Source organism: Lithobates pipiens, unplaced genomic scaffold, assembly GCF_037356315.1.
Source record: "Lithobates pipiens isolate NorthernLeopardFrog02 unplaced genomic scaffold, aLitPip1_a1.2 Scaffold_22, whole genome shotgun sequence".
Lineage (NCBI taxonomy): Eukaryota > Metazoa > Chordata > Amphibia > Anura > Ranidae > Lithobates > Lithobates pipiens.
In genome coordinates, this window is record NW_027507784.1 from 319,377,697 (window position 1) to 319,398,372 (window position 20,676).

General features: G+C 46.2%; 1 protein-coding gene across 1 annotated transcript in view; it reads left to right on the plus strand.

Annotated features, from left to right (window-relative positions):
* Positions 1-11,273, plus strand: part of CLCN7 (chloride voltage-gated channel 7) — a 90,161-nt gene extending 78,888 nt beyond the window's left edge. Inside the window, exons 22-25 of the mRNA XM_077449473.1 lie at positions 4,414-4,473; positions 5,589-5,765; positions 7,040-7,120; positions 9,570-11,273. Coding sequence (XP_077305599.1) covers positions 4,414-4,473; positions 5,589-5,765; positions 7,040-7,120; positions 9,570-9,656 — 405 coding nt within the window. The 3' untranslated portion in view covers positions 9,657-11,273. The remainder of the gene's footprint in view (positions 1-4,413; positions 4,474-5,588; positions 5,766-7,039; positions 7,121-9,569) is intronic.
* The last annotated feature ends 9,403 nt before the right edge of the window (positions 11,274-20,676 follow it).

Below are 20,676 nucleotides of genomic sequence, written 5' to 3' on the forward strand. Positions count from 1 at the left end.
ATAATAGTCCCTGCAAAATATAGCATACCGGAAATCTGCAACAAGAAGAACTGTACAGCAGTGCACCATACCATGAGGTGTACACAGTAAGCCACTTAGAGGCATTGAGTCATAACCTAGTAGGAAAATGGCTATAGGAGTCTATACAGTACATGATTTAGGGGGGCGGGTGGGGTTTTAGGCCCGGTGTAACTAACCATTTATCCCACAACTTGTTATATTTACCGAGACATCTGCAATGCTGAAAAAACGGTTTCTCTAAGCGCAATGTATCAGGGGCTGCTCCACCTTCTAGCGCTGCAAGATGAGATTTCTGGCTCAGAATAGAGTCCTATTAATAGCTACACGGGAGTAATCCGTTTGGCATCAGTCAATACACCCAATAAGCACATTTTGGGGTCTAAGGGCCAATTTAACTTGGAACACTGTATTCAATACCTTGGTCCAATGCCAAAGCATTTATGGATAAGTTTTTGCCTCAGTCACGATGACACTTGCAGCAAAGAGGGGAATCTAATAGGCCTGTGGCATGTAATTTACTAGGGGTGTAGTGAACCCGTAAAATTTACAGTTGTGAAAGCCTCTGGGATGCATTTAGGGACTTGGGTGAACAGATATCAAGACACTAAACCATTGTTCTTCCTCAAAGTTGCCTACATCTCCCTCTCGCAACATTCCAGGGCCTTACAGGGATAACCCTCTAGTCAGGCAAAGAGGAGCATCCTATAGCACTGGAAGATGAGACCTTTCCTAGATGTAAAATTTTGAATGAGGTGGGAAAATAGGGGTCGGAGACAGACGCCAGTCCCATGAAGGGCCCTGGGCTGCCACCGCATGTTTGAGTTGCAGTTAGTTAAAATGCATTGAGTTTGTGAGGTGGACCCTAGCTTGCAACTGCTGAAAAGGAAGCAGGGCACCCACCTGAAATATATGATGTAAGTATTTGAGGCCTTTCGTTCGCCCCCTAGGTGCAGGCTGAAGTTTGGCCAGTTTGGGGATGGCTTCATTATGCCAAATAGGAGCATATCTAGTAAAGCCCTGAACCCTTTCTAGCTGTTTAACTTTATTTCGGACCGGATGCATCAACACATAAGTAGGATGGAGCTTATTGGATTTACGGAAACTAGAGGATTCCAAACCACCCGGTATATCCCAGGATTTAGCGAAAAACAGGACTATGGCAACAGTGGAATCCTTGCAGGAGGAAAAGTCTGACACGTTAGTCTGCAGGCCAGTGCGGAAGTGTTGTAGCGGGGCGGCCAGGTATTAAAGCCATGGGTTAGGTAGTGCAATGCCTCCATTGTCTTTGGGTCTCTTTAACTGCTCTAATCTGATTCTGGGTGACCTGTCCCAGTAAGGACCTAAAAATAAAATAGACTCTGTGAAAGGTACTACCATAGGGGTCTTATGCAGTAAATATAATAGCTGGAGTATTAGGATCATTTTTATTAGGTTGGTCCTTCCTACTCGAGAGGGACATAATTTCCCCTAGATGTTCACCTTCGCTCTGAACAGAAGTAGTAGGGGTAGAATGTTAAGCTTACAATAGTCGGTCATGGTGAGCGTAATAAAAACCCTTGAAATACTAGAACATGGATGTAATTTTAAGTGGACAAAAAAAGGAAAGGGTGAGGTCAATGGGGGGCTGTCCAATGGCAATAAAGCAGATTTGGACCAGTTAATAGTAGGGCCTGAGTAATTAGCAAAAGTATGTAAGTAATGGTTAAGTAGAGGGAAAATTGGGGGGGGGGGGGCGGCAATGGGCACCCCTGCCTAGTACCTGTCAGACTAGGAGCAGATAACAGGTAACCGTTCAGGTGTGCTGATTATGTAAAGAGTTCAAGGAACAAGAGCACATACCATGAGCAGGTCTGAGCAGGGCAGCTGGGACTTGTAGTTCACTGCTGCAGATGAAGGTAGGTGTTGGCTGGACCTTGTAGTTCACCGCTGCAGATGAAGGTACTACAGTAGAATCGGGCAAAGCGTAGTCTAGGCAAGCTGGGTCATACACAGGTAGATCAGAGTCCAAACGGTACTGAATCAGAAGCGAGCAAGCAGGGTCAAATCTAGCCGGGTCATACATGAAATATACAGAGCAGATATCAGCTGGATCAAGCAGTAGCATTCAAAGGTAACAACTGTATCACGAGGTGATTTAAAGGTTAGCTGGTCAATCACTGTTGTTTCCCAGGCAAAGGCTGTGTCAGGTGAGTTCTGTTGGGTCTTAAAGGGATCCTAGTACTGACAGTACCTCTCTCTAGTTGCAAGGTCTTTTGAGAATCTACCCCCCTCTCTGACAGCACTTGGATTTATGATACAGCAACCAAACACAAGAAATGTACCCCCGAATCCAAAACGTTCAAGGGTTTTCCAAAAAAAACAGCCACTCAATATGGTGAACGCCTTATTGGCGTCGAGCATCGGCAACGAGCGGCCACCCATATCAGTTGGAGGGGTCTGCATGTTAATAAGCGGTTAATTGCTGATCACATATTGCTGATCACATACACATATTCGGCACCCCCCCCGGATCGTCAGTCAATTGTGTCCAAATCTTTATTGAAGAATGATCACATCACAGAAGACATAGTGCAACGTTTCGGAGCCCCGCAGGACTCCTTCGTCAGGCACGCTTTTGACTTTTTGGCATAAAGCCGGGTTGAACCGGGTGGAATATAATGGAGAGCACCTTGTTCGATGTGTTGGCTAAAACCTTGGCCAGTATTTTAACATCAGTCTGTAATAACGAGATGGGCCTGTAGGAACCCGGGTCTGTAGGGGGGGCTTGCCAGGGTTTAAAAGGGTGTGGTGATCATAGCGCTAAATAAATATCGGGAATAAAAGGTAGATTCTCCAGGGCATTCCTATGTTCTAACCTGGAGCTTAATATTTGTGTACTGTGTTTCCTGTGCACATAGTGTAGAATTCTTATGTAGGGCCACCTTGCGGTCCCTGCGGTAGTGTCCTGTTGTTAATTTGTAATGTATTATAATGTTGACCTGTTCACTTGTCCAAAGGCCCCAGTTGTTGGCGATTTCCTTGCCTATGTGCAAACTCTCAGATGTGATCAGTCGGCACATGTCCTGTAACAGAATGTGCGCTCTCTTCACTCTTCACTTTTTTTTTTAAGTCTATATTTTTCTGTGATGGTTTTTAATGGATCTTACTGCAGGTAAAATTGAATGTGTTGACTAGTATTAAGTGGTCTGTAGCAAAATGTGGAAGCATTGATTGCTAAAGATCACAGCTATTGGAGCCCTTTTTACTTTCTCTTGTAACCTATTTCCAGTCTCTAAAAGAGGTTTTAATAGTGGTGATCTCCAGCAGTCTCATAGCTCTATCTCCTGCAGTTTGTCTTAACATGGTGTTAAATTAAAAAAAAAACAGGGTGATCTGGCCAGTAAGTCTGTTATTTTTCAACTTCCTTTAACAGACCAAGATGTCCAGCAAAAGTGGCAGTTTGAGGTTTCAGACATATGTTAAAAAAAAAAAGACACAAGTCTGTCTAGTTCACATTTGTCAAACACAAAGCCCTCGGGCCAAATCTGGCCATTTCATGCAGCCCTCACACCTTTCCTGATGCTGCGGCATCCCCCTTTTCTTTTCCCCTGCTTTGTCTCATCAGCCTGCAGCAGAGTTGAGGACAGAACTCCTCCGCCAGATCCTGCACTTCTCTGTGCAGCTGTAGAGAGGCTCGTCTTTGTGCCACCCCTCCCCCCATCTCAGCAGGTGGCAGCAGAGTGGAGGATATAATTCCTCCTACAGTTCCTGCACCTATGTGTGCAGCCGCAGCACCCCCTCGTATCTGTCTCCCCTGGTCTCAGCATTCAGCAGACTCTGACAGCTGACTCAAGCCCTCTTCTTATCCTCCTCCAGACCATTCACGTTCTGCTTCCCAGCTCTGCCCCCAGCATCACATCGAAAGTGGGTTGCACTATTGAGCTTGACGCCCCTGATCTAGTTCAACCAATAGACAAAAACAAATAGAAAACTCCATATACACAACCTTTTCCCCAGATTGACGATGTTGTGGTCTATGGGTCCAGGGTGGAGACACGCTAAGGCAGGAAGTGTTACTAGCCGGATCACAGGGGGGGGGGGGGAAGCCTAAAAGAAAATGAATGCAGCCACCACATCTACGAATTGGTAAGCTGCAATATATACATTTTATATTGTTTTGGGGTTTAATTCCACTTGAATTCTCTAACTGCATCTTTGTCAAGTCTGTGCCCTCAGACCATCTCCTGCATTATATTTGCACTTTCTATCTGCTTTACCAAGTCCACAGCCTCTGAAGGTCTCCTGGGGCATAATTTATATTCAATATTATGTGTGGCCCTTTAACGGGGTCAAGTGCTGCAATATGGTTTTCCTCTGGTTAGTCTTTACCTCTTCCTTTTTTTTTTTTTACAGCCACCTAGATTGTGTGGTCTGATCCTGAGATCCCAGCTGATCGTTCTTCTCAAACATAAGGTACGTTATGAGCCCCTCTGTTACATCATACTGGATTGCTTAAAGTGTTCTACAGGTAGTGTGAATCCTTGCTGGGACTGGTACAAAGTGTGGCTTAAGCAGCCCATAGAGGATTTCCCTCCTCCAACAGCCCATAGAGGATTTCCCTCCTCCAACAGCCCATAGAGGATTTCCCTCCTCCACACAGTCTGTGTTGATGGGGGATGCCTCTCGTAGCACCATTGTGTTTTACCAGTGTGGGGGATGCGGGGGGCCTTTCTGCCTGGCAGAACACGATTACTGTTAGTGGCTATAGCCACCAGTATTAATCACGCAATAACTTAGGCTGGTTGTACCCAAGTCAATTGATGAATCAAATCAGCCTACCTATAGATGGATCAATGCTTGGCCGGTCCTTGCTGAACTGCCTGAATTTCGATCCATGTATGGCTGACTTTAGGGTTTTTGGTAGAACTCTACGCAAAGTAAAAGGAAAAAAATGATTTAGATGGATCAAATTTTAGCTGGTTCAGCAAGGACCGACTGAGGTTCGATCCATGTATGGGCAGACTGATTGTACCCAAATCAATACATCAATCGACTTTGGTTACAACCAGCATGTTGATTGTTTTTTTTTTTTCATGTACATGACAGCCGCCTTCCGGCTTTGGGGCAGGCATGCATGCGCCCCTGTAGACCTGTGCAGTGACTGTGTTTAGCAACTGTTTTCAGCCAATAATTTTGTCTGAAATCAGCTGACCGGCTGTGTTCAATTACACACAGTTCTGTGTTTACAAAAACGCAGAACTCTGTGTACAGTGAACAGCGATCTGGCTGTTTCTTCTCCCTGGAAAGCAGATGAAGACGTTCCTAGATAATATTTTAGTGCCAGATTGCCCGCCACCCTATCACAGTAACACTATAAATCACTGATCACCACAATTAACAATATCGTGTCCATAAAATTTGTGCTGACTTCTAGAGATCAGTGATAGAAAAATGTCTGCTTGATGTGTTTGGGGGAAAAAGACTGCTTTTAGCTGGTTATACTTCATGCAATATGTGTTTTGTTGTGTGTGTGTGTGTTGTTTTTTTTCCCCTCCCTAAATGACATTACTCTATCTTCTTCTCTGTAGGTGTTTGTAGAGCGAGAGAGCATGAGCCCAAATCTGAGGAGCTTAAAGCTGAAGGATTTTAGAGATGCTTACCCTCGCTTCCCACCGATCCAGTCTATACATGTGTCACAGGACGAGCGGGAGTGCCTGATGGATCTCTCTGAATTCATGAACCCCACACCATACACTGTGCCCCAGGTAGGTCCATTTAATCTATTTTATTTTTTTGTACCCATTTTATTTTCATCTGAACCTTGAAGTGGGGCTGATGATTGAGCTTCTGTGTGTAGTCTAGCTATGGGCCTGGACCTCTTGCCTGGGCTGGCCAAGTGCCTCCTTTGCAGGGTCTAAATAAGACGGCCTATAGATATGAGATGACTGTAGGGCTAATAAGCACAAAACATAAATATGCACACTAGACTAAAACAACTGTGCACATGCATACTTTATTTATTCCAACAGAGTCCTATAGACTTGCCCAGATAGTTTTGGAACCATAGGCTTAAAGCGTCAGCCTATCCAAAAAAAAACAACTGAATCCCCACCACTGTCCTATATCTGAATCTCCCACCTATATATATGAATCTCCCACCACTGTCCTATATCTCTTGTAGACTCCAGCAACAGTTGGTTTGGGGTTTCTGGCACAGCAACAACCCTGCTATATTATCTGCCCTGCTTTGTTCCTCGTAATGTTACAAAAGAAGTCTCAGTAGGAATAAAAGATGACTTCCTGGTCCAATGGTTAAAAAAAAGAAAAAAAAAAAAAGAAAAAACAGTTTCAGGAATGATCTGCACAACCATTTGGCAAAAAAACCCAACTATTGTCTCGTATCTTTGGCTGTGAGCTCCACCATTGTATAACCATTGTATGACATTTATGGGCATTTATATACTGGAGTAACCGCAAAGCTCAACTCGTCTATTTCAACTTCATCCCACTGTCATTCACACCCGTTACCCCCAGTCATTCCTGTTCCCTCACCTCCCTCTGCCAATGTAGTTCTCCTCCTGTAGTTCTCCAGTAAAGAGATCTTCAAAAAAGATTAGACAGGAATGCCAGCACACCCCAGTGTAAAGTGCTGCAATCCGCCTCTCATATTGGCTCGACTGGCTGATACCAGGCTGCTGATACCTGGGAGGTTGGTAATATGAAGTTGTTGGTGAAAAGCTCAAGATGAGCTCAGATGTGCCATGTGTCGGCACTCTAAGGAATGTACCCTTGTTCAGTCCAGTCACTACGGGCCTCCCCCTGCATGAGTAGTGATGGCGTCCATCTCAGGTGCAGCCTGCTGCCCGAGACAATTCTGTCACTCGGGACTAATTATTTTGTAGCTTTGTGAGCAACATGGTCAAGCAGCAGTGGATCGAGGAGGGCATGCTATCAAGCATTTAACTTCACTGCAGTAGTTGGTGCATATTGATGCAAATCAATGTACGTGTTCTAATCATTGTGTGTATGTAATTCACAGGAAGCATCATTACCGCGCGTGTTTAAGCTGTTCCGTGCACTCGGACTGCGGCATCTGGTTGTGGTAGACAGTCATAATAGAGTAAGCACACCATTTATTTATTCATATTCTGACCCATTTTCTAGAAATGTTGCATGTGAGGTTTCTGGAAATGAGAAGAGCAGGTGACATAAGAAAAATTCCAGCTGTGATTTTTCTAACCTGTGCAGCAAGAATGACAGCTGGAAATCTGGTTAGTATGGGCAGCTCGGACATCGTCTTTTCCTCCCAGATACAATTGGGTAACACTGGGGTTGATTTGCTAAAACTGGAGAGTGCACAATTTGGTGCAGTTTTGCATGGTAGCCAATTGGCTTCTAATTTCAGCTTGTTCAATTAAAGGATAAGTTCACCTTTTGACAAAAAATAATAAATGGACATTTTTTTTGTAGATCCCCCCCGCTAGCTGTCACAGCGGGGGGTGTGGGAGGTGTGGGGACCGGTGCATTAATAAAATATTACACCTTGAATATTGGTTTAACATGTTATGAAACTTCTCTTTTTAAGCTTTGCAAAAAAAAAAAAAACCCGGAGGCTGATTAATTTCTATGCAAAGCTGCACCAAATTTTTGCCCACTCCAGTTTTAGTAAATCAACCCCATAGTCACTCTTATGATCCAACAAAACAAAAATGGCAGCCGCTGTAAAGCGTTTATAACTAGCATGGCTAAGACAAGTAGGGCAGAGATAGAAGACCAACATAGATGCAGCTCTTTAATCTATTATACATCATTAAATGTATTTGTTAATGCAAGCAGTTTAAGTGCCTTTAATTTAACTTGGTATCAACTTCTTGCATTTCAGCCGATCTCAAACGAGGGTAAGGAAGAGGGAATCCATAATTTTTGCTGCAGTGGCAGGAGCATTCTGATGGGAGGATAGAGCAGAGTGACAGAGCTGAGCTCTGATACAGGATACACTGATCAGCACTGCCAGCTATAGCCAGCATCACTAATCGAGATAAATGGTTTCAACAGGCTGGTTGTACACAAGTTGGTCAGTATATCGGCTTGCCCTTGCGTGGATCAAAATCCATCTGGTCCCTGCTGACCGGCCGAATTTTGATCCTTGTATGGCCGATTAGGTATTATTGAGCTGCAGCAGAGAAATGCCCCATACACACGGTTGGAAATTCCGATGGAAAAGTTCAGATCGGATCATGTTGTCGGAAAATCCAATTGTGTGTGGACTCTATCGGACTTTTTCTGTCGTATTTTCCGGCGCACAAAGTTTGAGAGCAGGATCTAAAATTTTCCAACAACAAAATCCGATCGCATAAATTCCAATCGTGTGTAGACAATTCCGACGGACAAAGTGCCACGCATGCTTAGAATAAACTAAGACTAAAGCTATTGGCTACTGGCCCGTTTATAGTCCCAACACACATGTTTGACGTCACCTCGTTCAGAACGATCGGATTTTCCGACAACTTTGTGCAACCGTGTGTATGCAACACACGTTTCGGACAAAATCAGACGTGTTTACATTCCAGCACGGATCCTGTGCGCCAGGATGACTGAACTCCTCCACATGCACAGGAGTGAAGTCGCTTATGAGGATGGCTGCAGCCTGGAATCTAAAAGATCCCTGGGAGTGACGTCAGACTGTTGAAGAGAGGTTGGTGTCATGGACTTTAGTTTAGTTAGTTGGTTTTGTTGTGCTGATTAGTCAGTGCTGAGAAAGTTTTGTAATTTTATGACCCAAGCACAGAACATCAGTGCTAGCGTGCCTTTTGTGAGATTACTACTTAAGCATAGGGGGAAATTTACTAAAACTGGTGTACGCAGAATCTGGTGCAGATGTGCATAGTAACCAATCGGCTTTCAGGTTTTATTATCAAAGCTTAATTGAACAAGCTAAAGTTAGAAGCTGTTTTTGGTTGCTGGGCACAGCTGCACCAGATTCTGTGTGCACCAGTTTTAGTAAGGCTCCCCCATAATCTTCTTGCACATGCAAGCATTACACTGGGGGCCCCAGGTGTACTCCTTTATGGAACTGGAAGGTCTCATTGTATCTAAGAGTGTTTTGCTTGTTCGTGCAGGGCAACCCTGTTGTTGGCAACTTGCCACCAGTGACATGATCACTAGTATGGCATGCAGGTTGCTGCAAGTGACATGATCACAAGAAAGGACATCCAGATTGCCAGCAGTGACATGATCACTAGTATGGCATGCAAGTTTCCACCAGTGACATGATCACTAGTATGGCATGCAGGTTTCCACCAGTGACATGATCACTAGTATGGCATGCAAGTTGCCGCAAGGGACCGGATCACAAGAAGGACATCCAGGTTGCCACCAATGATATGACATAAGTTTAAATTCTGAAATGTATTTTTCCAATTGCTTGTTTTTTCTGAGTTACAATAATATTCTTTAGGTATCTTTCTGGTTATTAACTGTCTAGAAATAGTACATTTCACTACTTAAGGAAATTCTTTGCTACCCAACCAGAACTGCCTAACTCATTCTCTGCTTTCTCTAACCTGCAGGTTGTTGGTTTGGTCACTAGGAAAGATCTCGCTCGCTATCGGATTGGCAAAAACGGCCTTGAAGAGCTATGCCTAGCACAGACGTGATAATGTCTTTCCCTAGTTCTAGCCATATCCACTTTTATCTTCTTTCCTTGGAGCAGATGTTACCGGTTCTGTGAACTTGTAGCACTGCCAGACTTGAAGCCTCCTGAAGGACATTCAAACTCGTGTGGCCAAGGCATATATGGCAAGACCTTTATTGTCAGACCCCCTTCTTGGTTTACACTTCTGACATCAAAGGGCTTAACTGTTAGGATAATTAAATTTGGCGCAGAGACTACTGCCTGGCTTTGTGTGTACCGATCTGGTGCAGGAACACTTTCTGCTGCTGTTAAGAATATTCAGATCTAGTGCAGGCTGTCTGAATATTCAAACATGGTGCGCGACCGCATTTCGCTTGCGCAGGAATTTTTAGATCTAGAATTCTGTCCTACAGTCTTCAAATATTCATGTCCTGGTGCTGGATCACTCTAATCCATTGTTACAGATATATTCAATTTAATTTTGCAGACTAGTTTTTAAAGGGCACCCGATCCTTGCCTGTTTGAGGGAGGCAGCCACTTTGTGACTTGGATCACTATCCAATTTAGGGGGGCCAAGAGACTTGGGGGGGGGGGGGGGGGTCAGACTTGACGGCATAGTCCAGCTGCCTTCTGGCCCTGGTCTCCTTGCTTTGCCTCAGGCAGACGCTGCTTGACCACTAATCTCCAGGTGGGAAAATCAGTTGTTGGAATAGGTCATGTAACCTGTGTGATTACTCTTCCTCTTGAGAGAGGTAACCAGCAGGTGTCAAGCTTGCCCATAAGAATGGAATTGTCAACTGATCAGACCAAAAAGGGTGAGTAACTATTCCCCTCTGTGCGAAAGGCTAAGGGCTCCCAAGAAACAGACACTAGGGGCTTGAAGTATGTTGGCACAAGATGGCTGCTTCTCTGAACTCAACAGGTGCCCTTTATTTACAGGCTATTGTCATACAGGTCATGACTCTTTTTAAGTTGCACTGTCCCCTTGCTTATTCAGGGCAAAGTAATATTGTAACCCCACCACCACTTTATACTCTTCTATCCAGTGACACCCCTATAGCTCCTTCTGCTGTGATCATCACTGCAAAATACTTGGTGCTTGCAACAGGTATGATGTAGTATGTGAGCTCCTTGCATTATGTAGGGCTTGCTGCCAAACTCGGTAGTGAAGTCACTGCTCATTCCGAGCTCTGACACCAGCCAGCGCTGGGTATTTTGGTAGCGGCTGTGGAAAAGGAGTGCTGGAAAGGTGTGCAGAAGAGGGTCAGAGCTGGGCTTTCAATAAACATTGCCACTTTGCTGTGAACAAGTATGTTGACATTGCCTTTTTTTTAATCTCACCAATATAAGTTCTTTCCTTGGATCCTTGCACTGAAATAGTCTGACAACAGATTTGACTAGAACAGAACCCGCACAAAAGTCAAATCCCCAATGTACTCCTGTGGTGGTCAGGGGCTACAGCTTCTTACTCTCTTCCCCCCCCCCCCCCCCCCCCAGAAACCGACCCTCCTATTTCGAAATTAGGTTTTGATTTTTTATTTTTTTTTGATTGTTTTAATGTGTTATGCTTGTAAATGTGAGTTTAATATTTGCACTGAAATGGTGCTTCAAGACTTTATTAAACTTCAGATTTTTTTAATAGTTTGATTTGTATGCAAATTAACATGTTCCTGTGAGCGGCAGTGATGGTTTTTGCAGTTGGTGATGAAAATATGGGTGTCGGGATGAATGGTACAGAATATCTTTATAGATGGATAGATCTGTTATTTTGATTGGGTTAAATGACATGCCAGACCACATCATCACTTGGATACATAAGCAGCACAACTGTTTGTGGCTATGCTCTGGGCTTCATTTATAATGGTGTCTTTGAGTAGATTGGCCCTTTAGCATATAACATAATGCTGATGCTGCTGGGGAGTACAAAGCTTTCAAATGTGATCTTGACCAACAGTGCAAACCAGTCCAGATTGCTTGAATATTGATAACGTTGTGTGTAGACTTCTTCACATACGAGTAGTTGTGTCAAAGAAAGCCTTGCTAACATCCCTTTCAATGTTACCAGGTCCCTCAATGACCGATAACAGGAAGCTGCTGACCAGCGACATACCAGTATATCGCTGGAATACAAAGCTGATATCTTGGTTAATGCTGCAGCAAGATATTTTTATTTGTATTAGGACCAGCAAATTCCCTTCAATGCAAAAGTTATCTAAGCGGCCAAGAAGCCGCTGGATTACTTTTACAGGTGGCAGAAGGGGGGGGGCCACCTCCCTCCCACCACCGGCTTTACTGGGCTCTCCTTTGCGATTGGGGAGCTGGATGTGATCGGCGGCATTTGGTTCCTGAGACACAATAAGGCTTCATGCACACTGGCAGCTCCTGACCTCGGCCACGGGAAAATGACAAGTGTGGCAAAAACGCAGACCCAGTTTTTGCCACGATTTTACTGTGGTTTTCTTCTTTCTTTTCTTTTTTTTTTCGCTTTCCCATGGCTTGCAGTCAAAACATACCTATCCTGGATGCAATTCTTCTGCATTCAGAAGAGGAAGGTTTAACCTCATCTCAATGTGGACGCTCCTAAATTCTGCTAAAAGCCTATGTGTGCATAGACACACAGCCTTTTATGGAGCTGAGTTTAGAAGCTTTACCAAAAAAAAAATCAATGAAGCTCTCAAACTCACATTTAGGAGCTGCCAGGGTATGTGAAGCCCGAGATGTTGTTCCTCCCACTGTGTGACATCAGAAACCAAATTCTTCGGGCACAGTCTGTGAAATAAATATATAAAATATATATATGCCATCCAACTCCATCTATAAGTAATTAATTATTCTCATCCATTGAGAGACGCAGGGATTCAGAAATCGGGCTCTGCTGTCACCAAGGATGGCAACAGAAAAATCGTAAGCCAGCCCTTTGGCATTGACATGTAGACTGGCTGGGAAGACCTGTTTTGTCATAAGTCTCCTCTGGGGACTTGTTTTCCTGTGGACTTAATGAGGCTCGAGGTAGTCCTGGGTTGTGAACAGTGCCTAGTGCCACCTTATAGACCTGTCAGCAGCTGTTACCCACCTCTGACTACTTTGGCTGCCCAGACTGTTTCAGAATTCCTGTGTTCCTCAATGGATTTTTGTACTTGCAGGTCATACCCCTCCTTTTTTTTTTATGGGGACTGGCCTTATGCCTGTTAGCCAGTGTCCCAGCCTCCTGTAGCTGGGAGCATATCCCAACTTTTTTTAGAATTTTCTTTCTTTCTTTCTTTTCTTTTCTTTTCTTTTCTTTTCTTTTCTTTTCTTTTCTTTTCTTTCTTTCTTTCTTTCTTTCTTTCTTTCTTTCTTTCTTTCTTTCTTTCTTTCTTTCTTTCTTTCTTTCTTTCTTTCTTTCTTTCTTTCTTTCTTTCTTTCTTTCTTTCTTTCTTTCTTTCTTTCTTTCTTTCTTTCTTTCTATAATAATCAGATTTTTGTACCATAAAACATTTTACTTGGTTTGCCAGGCAAACCGATCTTCTGCATCCAACGCACATCTGGTTATGTTTGATGCTTGTTCCCCCTGCTGCAGTGGTTCTATCTGCCTATCCCGGTGTCACTACTCTGTCATGTGACGTAGCAGCCACTAGGCAGAACCACAGAACAAAAAGTAGAGGGACCAGGCAACCGGGTGTGTTGGATGCTAAAGAATATTCAGACACCTTAGCTCTACAAGAGATGGACAATCTGGCTCTCCATTGGCCAGGTCGGTAGGTTGCCTCAGAGGGGAGCGGTTGTCACTGGAATAGGAAGGCAGAGAACGGATTAAATCATAACAGGTGTTTTAACCCTTACCAATTTTACTGAATCATGTTTTGTCATAGTCTGTGTTCCTACTGGAGGGATTTTACACCACTTCCTGTATCAACAGGAAGTGAGGGGAAATATCTCCAAAAGTCACTGTGGAAAAAAAATTAATCTGGCTGTATTATACCCCTCCCCACTGTGTGCAACACTAAAATGAATAAAAAAAACAAAGTTGGGTTAGCGTTTCATGTAAGAGGCCCATTCTTGTAGTGATATGCTGCGTTTTGGAAAGATCCTGCATCTTTCCATGTTGATGTGTTCCAATTATAAGTTGATTCAATATGTGACCGCTCTGAAAAAAATCATGGCACCCTGTTAAATTGCACACTATACTGCTCTCATTGTAAAGAGTCATGAAAGGCAAAATTTAATGTTCGCTATCACCGGAATACGTGGTACAGACAAAATGGCTCCAGGAACAGATAGAGGACCACAATTCTTCACCAAGTGACCACTAGCTATATATGCCAAATACTCCAGATCCCAACAGGGTTATCACATTGTGTGTGTGTGTGTGTGTGTGTGTGTGTGTTTTGACGGTGCAAGCAAGGTGTGTGAGAGTTCTTGTTTAATATCATCTGAAACATTGCTGCTGTTTCTGAAATCCTTTTAATAAACCACTTCATTCAGTTGACTCCAAATGTCTTTGGCCTCTTACTGATGCTTTACCTTTTATTGAACAGTAGATGGCAGTGTACTACCACTACAAAATCAATAGTTCACTGATTTAATATGCAAAAGCATTAAAAGTATAACACACACACACACATAATTTTGTCTATAGGCAAATACAGTGGAACCTTGGATAACGAGCATAATCGTTTTCTCCATAGAAGTCAATGGAAACTAAGATAATTTGTTCTGCATTGACTTCTATTGTATGCAATACCGTATGTGGCCAGAGGTGGGGGGGGGGGGGGTGGCGGAGAGCCTTGGAAATACTTAAAGCGGAGGTCCACCCTAAAGTGGACCTTCCGCTCATCGGAACCCTCCCCCCCTCCGGCGCCACAATTGGCACCTTTCAGGGGGGAGGGGGGTGCAGATACCTGTACAGTACAGGTATCTGCACCCACTTCCGGGATAGCTCTCTGCGGAAAGGGGCGTAGATTACACCCCTTTCAGCAAGTGCCCGCCCCTTTCCGCAAGTGCCCCGCTGCCTGCTGGGAAACGCACAGATCCCAGAGGCAGCGGGGGCCGTCCTTATTACGCAGCGCGACTCGCGCATGCGCAGTAGGGTACCGGGAAATGAAGCCGAAAAGGCTCCATTTCCTGATTCCCATACCCAAGATGGCGGCGGCAGCACCCGAGAGACGATCGAGAGATCGGCTTCAGGTGCCGACATCGCGGGCGCGCTGGACAGGTAAGTGTCACTATTTTAAAAGTCAGCAGCTGCAGTATTTGTAGCTGCTGGCTTTAAAAAAAAAAAAAAAAACGCGGAGTCCCGACGGACTCCCGCTTTAAGGACAGCTCGGCTGAACTCTGAAAGGCTCAAACACTCGGGATCGGAGTATTTCCAAACGGCTCCAAACCATTCCGAGCGTCACCGGCGCCCCGCACCTCTGGCCAAACTACTGCACACCCCATTGGCTTGAATCCTGCTCGCTTTGCGAGACAACACTCGCAAACCAAGTCAGGATTTTTTTTTTTTAAAGTTGCTCGTTAACCACGTTACTCCTAAACCAAGGTTCTGCTGTAGTATTAAGTCCACAGGTACCTGTAAATACTAAAGCGGCGCTACTGTCCTTTCCTAATATGACCAGCTTTCATATGATTATAAGCACATGAGAAAAAGGTGAATGACAGATGATGATAAAAAGTCCAAAAGACACAGGTAGTGGTGGTAATGTTGAATGGTAGAAGTGCGCCTCACACCAAGATCCTCATCCTGTGCGTTGCACTCCCCTTAGGGGGTTCTCACTCACTAGATATAAATAGAATTCAAGCCTTGAAATGCTTAGATTACTGTCGTCCACATCCTTGGTTGGGTCATAACTGCATATCACCTCCACAAGTACTTGGATAGAAAAGAAAATCTCCACATAGCGTAAGAAAAAAGCACAAACTGCAAAGCTAAGGAGATGGTGGAGAGAGGCTCTAATAGGCTTCAATACGGGGGCTCAGGTTGCAGAGAGTGTGCTCCGATCCCACGCAGGTAGGGTTGCCACCTGTCCAGGATTCACCCGGACAGTTCGGGTTTGGAGTCATGTGTCCAGGTTTCAGACTGTCTGCAACCCGGACACATTATTTAGACTGGTCTATGGCTTCCCAGCAGGTTTGCTGGCTGCAGTTGTCTAAGCTGAGAGTGTGTGTTACTCTCTTTCACACTCCCCAAAGCCAACACTAACAACCACCCCCCAAACACATACAGACGGGAGAGGAGAGAGGGCTCGATCTGCACCTCTTCCCCCCCACCCCTGCCCCTCTTTGCCTGCCCACACTCCAATCCCTGGCACTGTGCCTCAGAAAAGGGAAATTTGGGCCAGAAATTTGAAGTCCAGCAGCCTCAGATCTAACTGGATGAGAGGCGCTGACTGTCAAGATTTGAGTGAGCTCACCATCCATCCATCCATCTGTGACTGAAGTCTCCCCCCTTCACTCTCTTGCCTCTGAGTAAGTACACTAAGGAAAATCAGGGTTCTTAGAGCACCCCTTATATCAGAGTTCCCCTTTACACCAGAGGTTACAGTCTTTCCCCTTACATCAGAGTTCTCAGTGCCCCCCTTAGATGAAGGATTGTGCGTCAGCCCACCCCCCCCCCCCCCCCCCGGTCATCAGTGGTTCTCGGGCTTACTATTTTGACCGGTGAGCGCGGGAAACGATCCAGTGTTCTGTCAAAGTCCAGCCATCGAATCGCAGCACAGCTCCATCCATATTCCTGCTACAAACCACTTCAAACCTGTAATGTAAATGAAATGTCCGTCCGGAGCTCCCGGGCCGAACCCTAGAAGAATGTCCCTGGGAAGGTTTGGTTTTGAAAACATTGGTTTGATTTTCTGGATCCTTACTGTGAACTAAATATACCGAGCGCATTCTGTATGTATATATACACATAAACATACATGGGCCGCTTCTGAATATACATGCAGCGCGGAGGAAATTCCGAGACTCTGCTCGATTGCCGTTCGGTGGGATTTCCGGCCGGCGCATGCGCAGTTAGGTCGGGAAAATCTGGCTTCTTGTGCGCATGCGCAGTTAGGTCCGGAAAATTTGGCATCCAGTGCGCCAGCGCATGCGCAGTTCTGTCAGAAAATTTGGCATCCAGTGCGCAGGCGCAGTTCGGTCCGTGAAAATTTGACATCCAGTGCGCATGCGCAGTTAGGTCCGCGAAAATGTGGCATCCAGTGCGCATGCGCTGAATTTCTGGCCGGCGCATGCGCAGTTCGGTCCGGAAAAATTTGGCATCCAGTGCGCATGCGCCGGATTTCCTGCCGGCGCATGCGCAGTTCGGTCCGCGAAAATTTGGCATCCAGTGCGCATGCACCGGATTTCCGGTCGGCGCATGCGCAGTTCGATCCGGAAAAATTTGGCATCCAGTGCGCATGCCCCGGATTTCCGGCCGGCGCATGCGCAGTTCGGTCCGGAAAAATTTGGAATCCAGTGCGCATGCGCCGTATTTCCGGCCGGCGCATGCGCAGTTCGGTCAGGAAAATCTGGCATTCCCGCACTATGGCCTCAGAAAAATGTTTTGTCAAGAGTTGTTCTCCGATCTTTACGTGTAATCAGCCGAGGATGAGAGAGTTCGGACAGGAGGAGGGCTGAACCTCCGGTTCACTCCCCTGAGAGGCGGGGCTTCCTCTGTGTTCCCAGAGATCCGCTCCATAGCCGTGCCATTACCCAGCGCGCCCCCTACCAGTACTACATGTATTCCTACTATATACACCCCCTATATATTACTACTATGCACTCCATATATTCCTACTATATACACCCCCATATATTTTTACTCCATCTATTTCTACCATACATTCCCCCTATATCTATCTCTATATATATATATATATATATATATATATATATATATATAATATATATTTACTATACATTCCATATATTTCTACGATGTCCCGCCCCCCCCCCCCCTATATTCCTACTTACTATACACTACATATATTCCTACGATACCCCTCCATGTATTCCTACAATATATCCCTACGATATACCCCCCATATATTCCTATTATATGGGGGTATATAGGCTGGGCAGGGAGGAGGATTTAAACGAAGATCTGGGACTCAGGAGATGCCGCAGCCCCTCCCCCCCCCCCGAGGTTTCTCAGTGGCGCTGATTGAGAGTCCGACCGCTATGGGGGGTTGAGGCTGTACTGACGGGCACAGATAAGGTGCCACTGATGGGCAGCACTGTTGTGCACTGGCAGGTGGGCACAGATGAGCTGGCGGGAGCTCTCCTTGATCAGGACCGATGTTCTTCTGTCAGCGCGCAGAGAAAAAAAAAAGACAAGACCCTGCCCCTCCACATATGGCCCATCCCACTTCTCATAAGCCACACCCCTTATAAAATCTGGCAAAAAAAATAATAATCAGATTTTTGTACTGTAAATTTTTTTTACTTGAAGTCCAAAGAAAGAAATTCAAAAAAAGTTGGGATATGCTCCCAGCTACAGGAGGCTGGGACACTGGCAAACAGGCATAAGGCCAGTCCCCAGAAAAAAGGAGGGGTATGACCTGCAAGTACAAAAATCCATTGAGGAACACAGGAATTCTGTACAGTCTGGGCAGCCAAAGTAGTCAGAGGTGGGTAACAACTGCTGGCAGGTCCATAAGGTGGCACTAGGCACTGTTCACAACCCAGGACTACCTCAAGCCTCATTAAGTCCACAGCAAAACAAGTGCCCAGAGGAGACTTTTATGACAAAACAGGTCTTCCTAGCCAGTCTACATGTCAATGCCAAGACTCCGCTGGGAATGTCTGATGTAAGGAGGCACTTCGCTGGGAATGTCTGATGTTAGGAGGCACTCCGCTGGGAATGCCTGATGTAAGGAGGTACTTTGCTGGGGACACCTGATGTAAAGAGGGACTCCGCTGGGAATGTTTGATGTAAGGAGACATGCTGCTGGGAATGGTGAAGATATTTGCCAGCACACCATGGAACGACACAAGTAGCGTCCAAACAGGTGATTTATTGCATGATCACAACACAAAGATGCAACAAAGTGCAACATTTCAGAGCCGCGCAGGGCCCCTTTGTCAGGCATGTGAAGGGGCCCTGCGCGTCTCCGAAACGTTGCACTATCTTTGTGTTGTGATCATTCAATAAATCACCCGTTTGGACGCTACTTGTGTTGTTCCATGGTGTGCTGGCAAATATCTTCACCGTGACTTGAACAAGTATCCAGCTGGTTGTTGCTACAGCACCCAAATCTTAGAGCGCATCCAGGAACGTGTGCGATGGGCATATGAAGTACTACTCTGCTGGGAATGCCTGATGTAAGGAGGCACTCTGCTGGGAATGCCTGATGTAAGGAGGCACTCTGCTGGGAATGCCTGAAGTAAGGAGGCACTCTGCTGGGAATGCCTGAAGTAAGGAGGCACTCTGCTGGGAATGCCTAAAGTAAGGAGGCACTCTGCTGGGAATGCCTAAAGTAAGGAGGCACTCTGCTGGGAATGCCTAAAGTAAGGAGGCACTCTGCTGGGAATGCCTAAAGTAAGGAGGCACTCTGCTGGGAATGCCTAAAGTAAGGAGGCACTCTGCTGGGAATGCCTAAAGTAAGGAGGCACTCTGCTGGGAATGCCTAAAGTAAGGAGGCACTCTGCTGGGAATGCCTGATGTACGGAGGCACTCCGCTGGGAATGCCTAATATAAGGAGGCACTCCGCTGGGGACGCCTGATGTATAGAGGGACTCTGCTGGGAATGCCTGATGTAAGGAGACACTCTACTGGGGGCACCTGATGTAAGGAGGGACTCTGCTGGGGTCACCTGATGTAAGGAGTGACTCTGCTGGGGACACCCGATGTAAGGAGGGACTCTGCTGGGGACACCCGATGTAAGGAGGGACTCTGCTGGGGACACCCGATGTAAGGAGGGACTCTGCTGGGGACACCCGATGTAAGGAGGGACTCTGCTGGGGACACCCAATGTAAGGAGGGACTCTGCTGGGGACACCCGATGTAAGGAGGGACTCTGCTGGGGACACCCGATGTAAGGAGGGACTCTGCTGGGGACACCCGATGTAAGGAGGGACTCTGCTGGGGACACCCGATGTAAGGAGGGACTCTGCTGGGGACACCCGATGTAAGGAGGGACTCTGCTGGGGACACCCGATGTAAGGAGGGACTCTGCTGGGGACACCCGATGTAAGGAGGGACTCTGCTGGGGACACCCGATGTAAGGAGGGACTCTGCTGGGGACACCCGATGTAAGGAGGGACTCCGCTGGGGACACCCGATGTAAGGAGGGACTCCGCTGGGGACACCCCAGAGTGACTGGTGGGAATGCCTAATGTAAGGAGGCACTCTGCTGGGAAAGTCTGATGTAAGGAGGGACTCTGCTGGGGACACCCGATGTAAGGAGAGACTCTGCTGGGGACACCCGATGTAAGGAGGGACTCCGCTGCAGACACTCCAGAGTGACTCTGGTGGGAATGCCTAATGTAAGGAGGCACTCTGCTGGGAAAGTCTGATGTAAGGAGGGACTCTACTGGGGACACCTGATGTAAGGAGAGACTCTGCTGGGGACACCTGATGTAAGGAGAGACTCTGCTGGGGACACCTGATGTTAGGAGGGACTCCAATGGGGACACCTAATGTAAGGAGGGACTCTGCAACTGCCACTGCAAAGGCCGGGATAGAACTCTGGGAACTGCCACTGCAAAGGCCATGATAGAACTCTGGGAACTGCCACTGCAGTGAACTGTCACTGCAGGTGTCCCCAGCAGAGACTCTGCTGGGGACACCTGATGTATGGACGGACTCCGCTGGGAATGCCTGATGTAAGGAGGGATACACGCACAATCGGTAGACCTTGTTTTTCCCTCTTTATTATACTGATGTAAGGAGGGACTCTGCTGGGAACACCTGATGGGTACAACCCCACTGCATGGGAATTTATTTTCTTTTAACCCAGTGTAGCATCCTCTACCTCAGGTAGGATGTGCTACAGGTAGTTGTGTTTTTTTTACAGCCAGTGCAGGTAAATTTAGGCAGGCCTAGCTGTGAGCTAGGCCTGTTTGTTTTTATCTGGGGGCTGGGG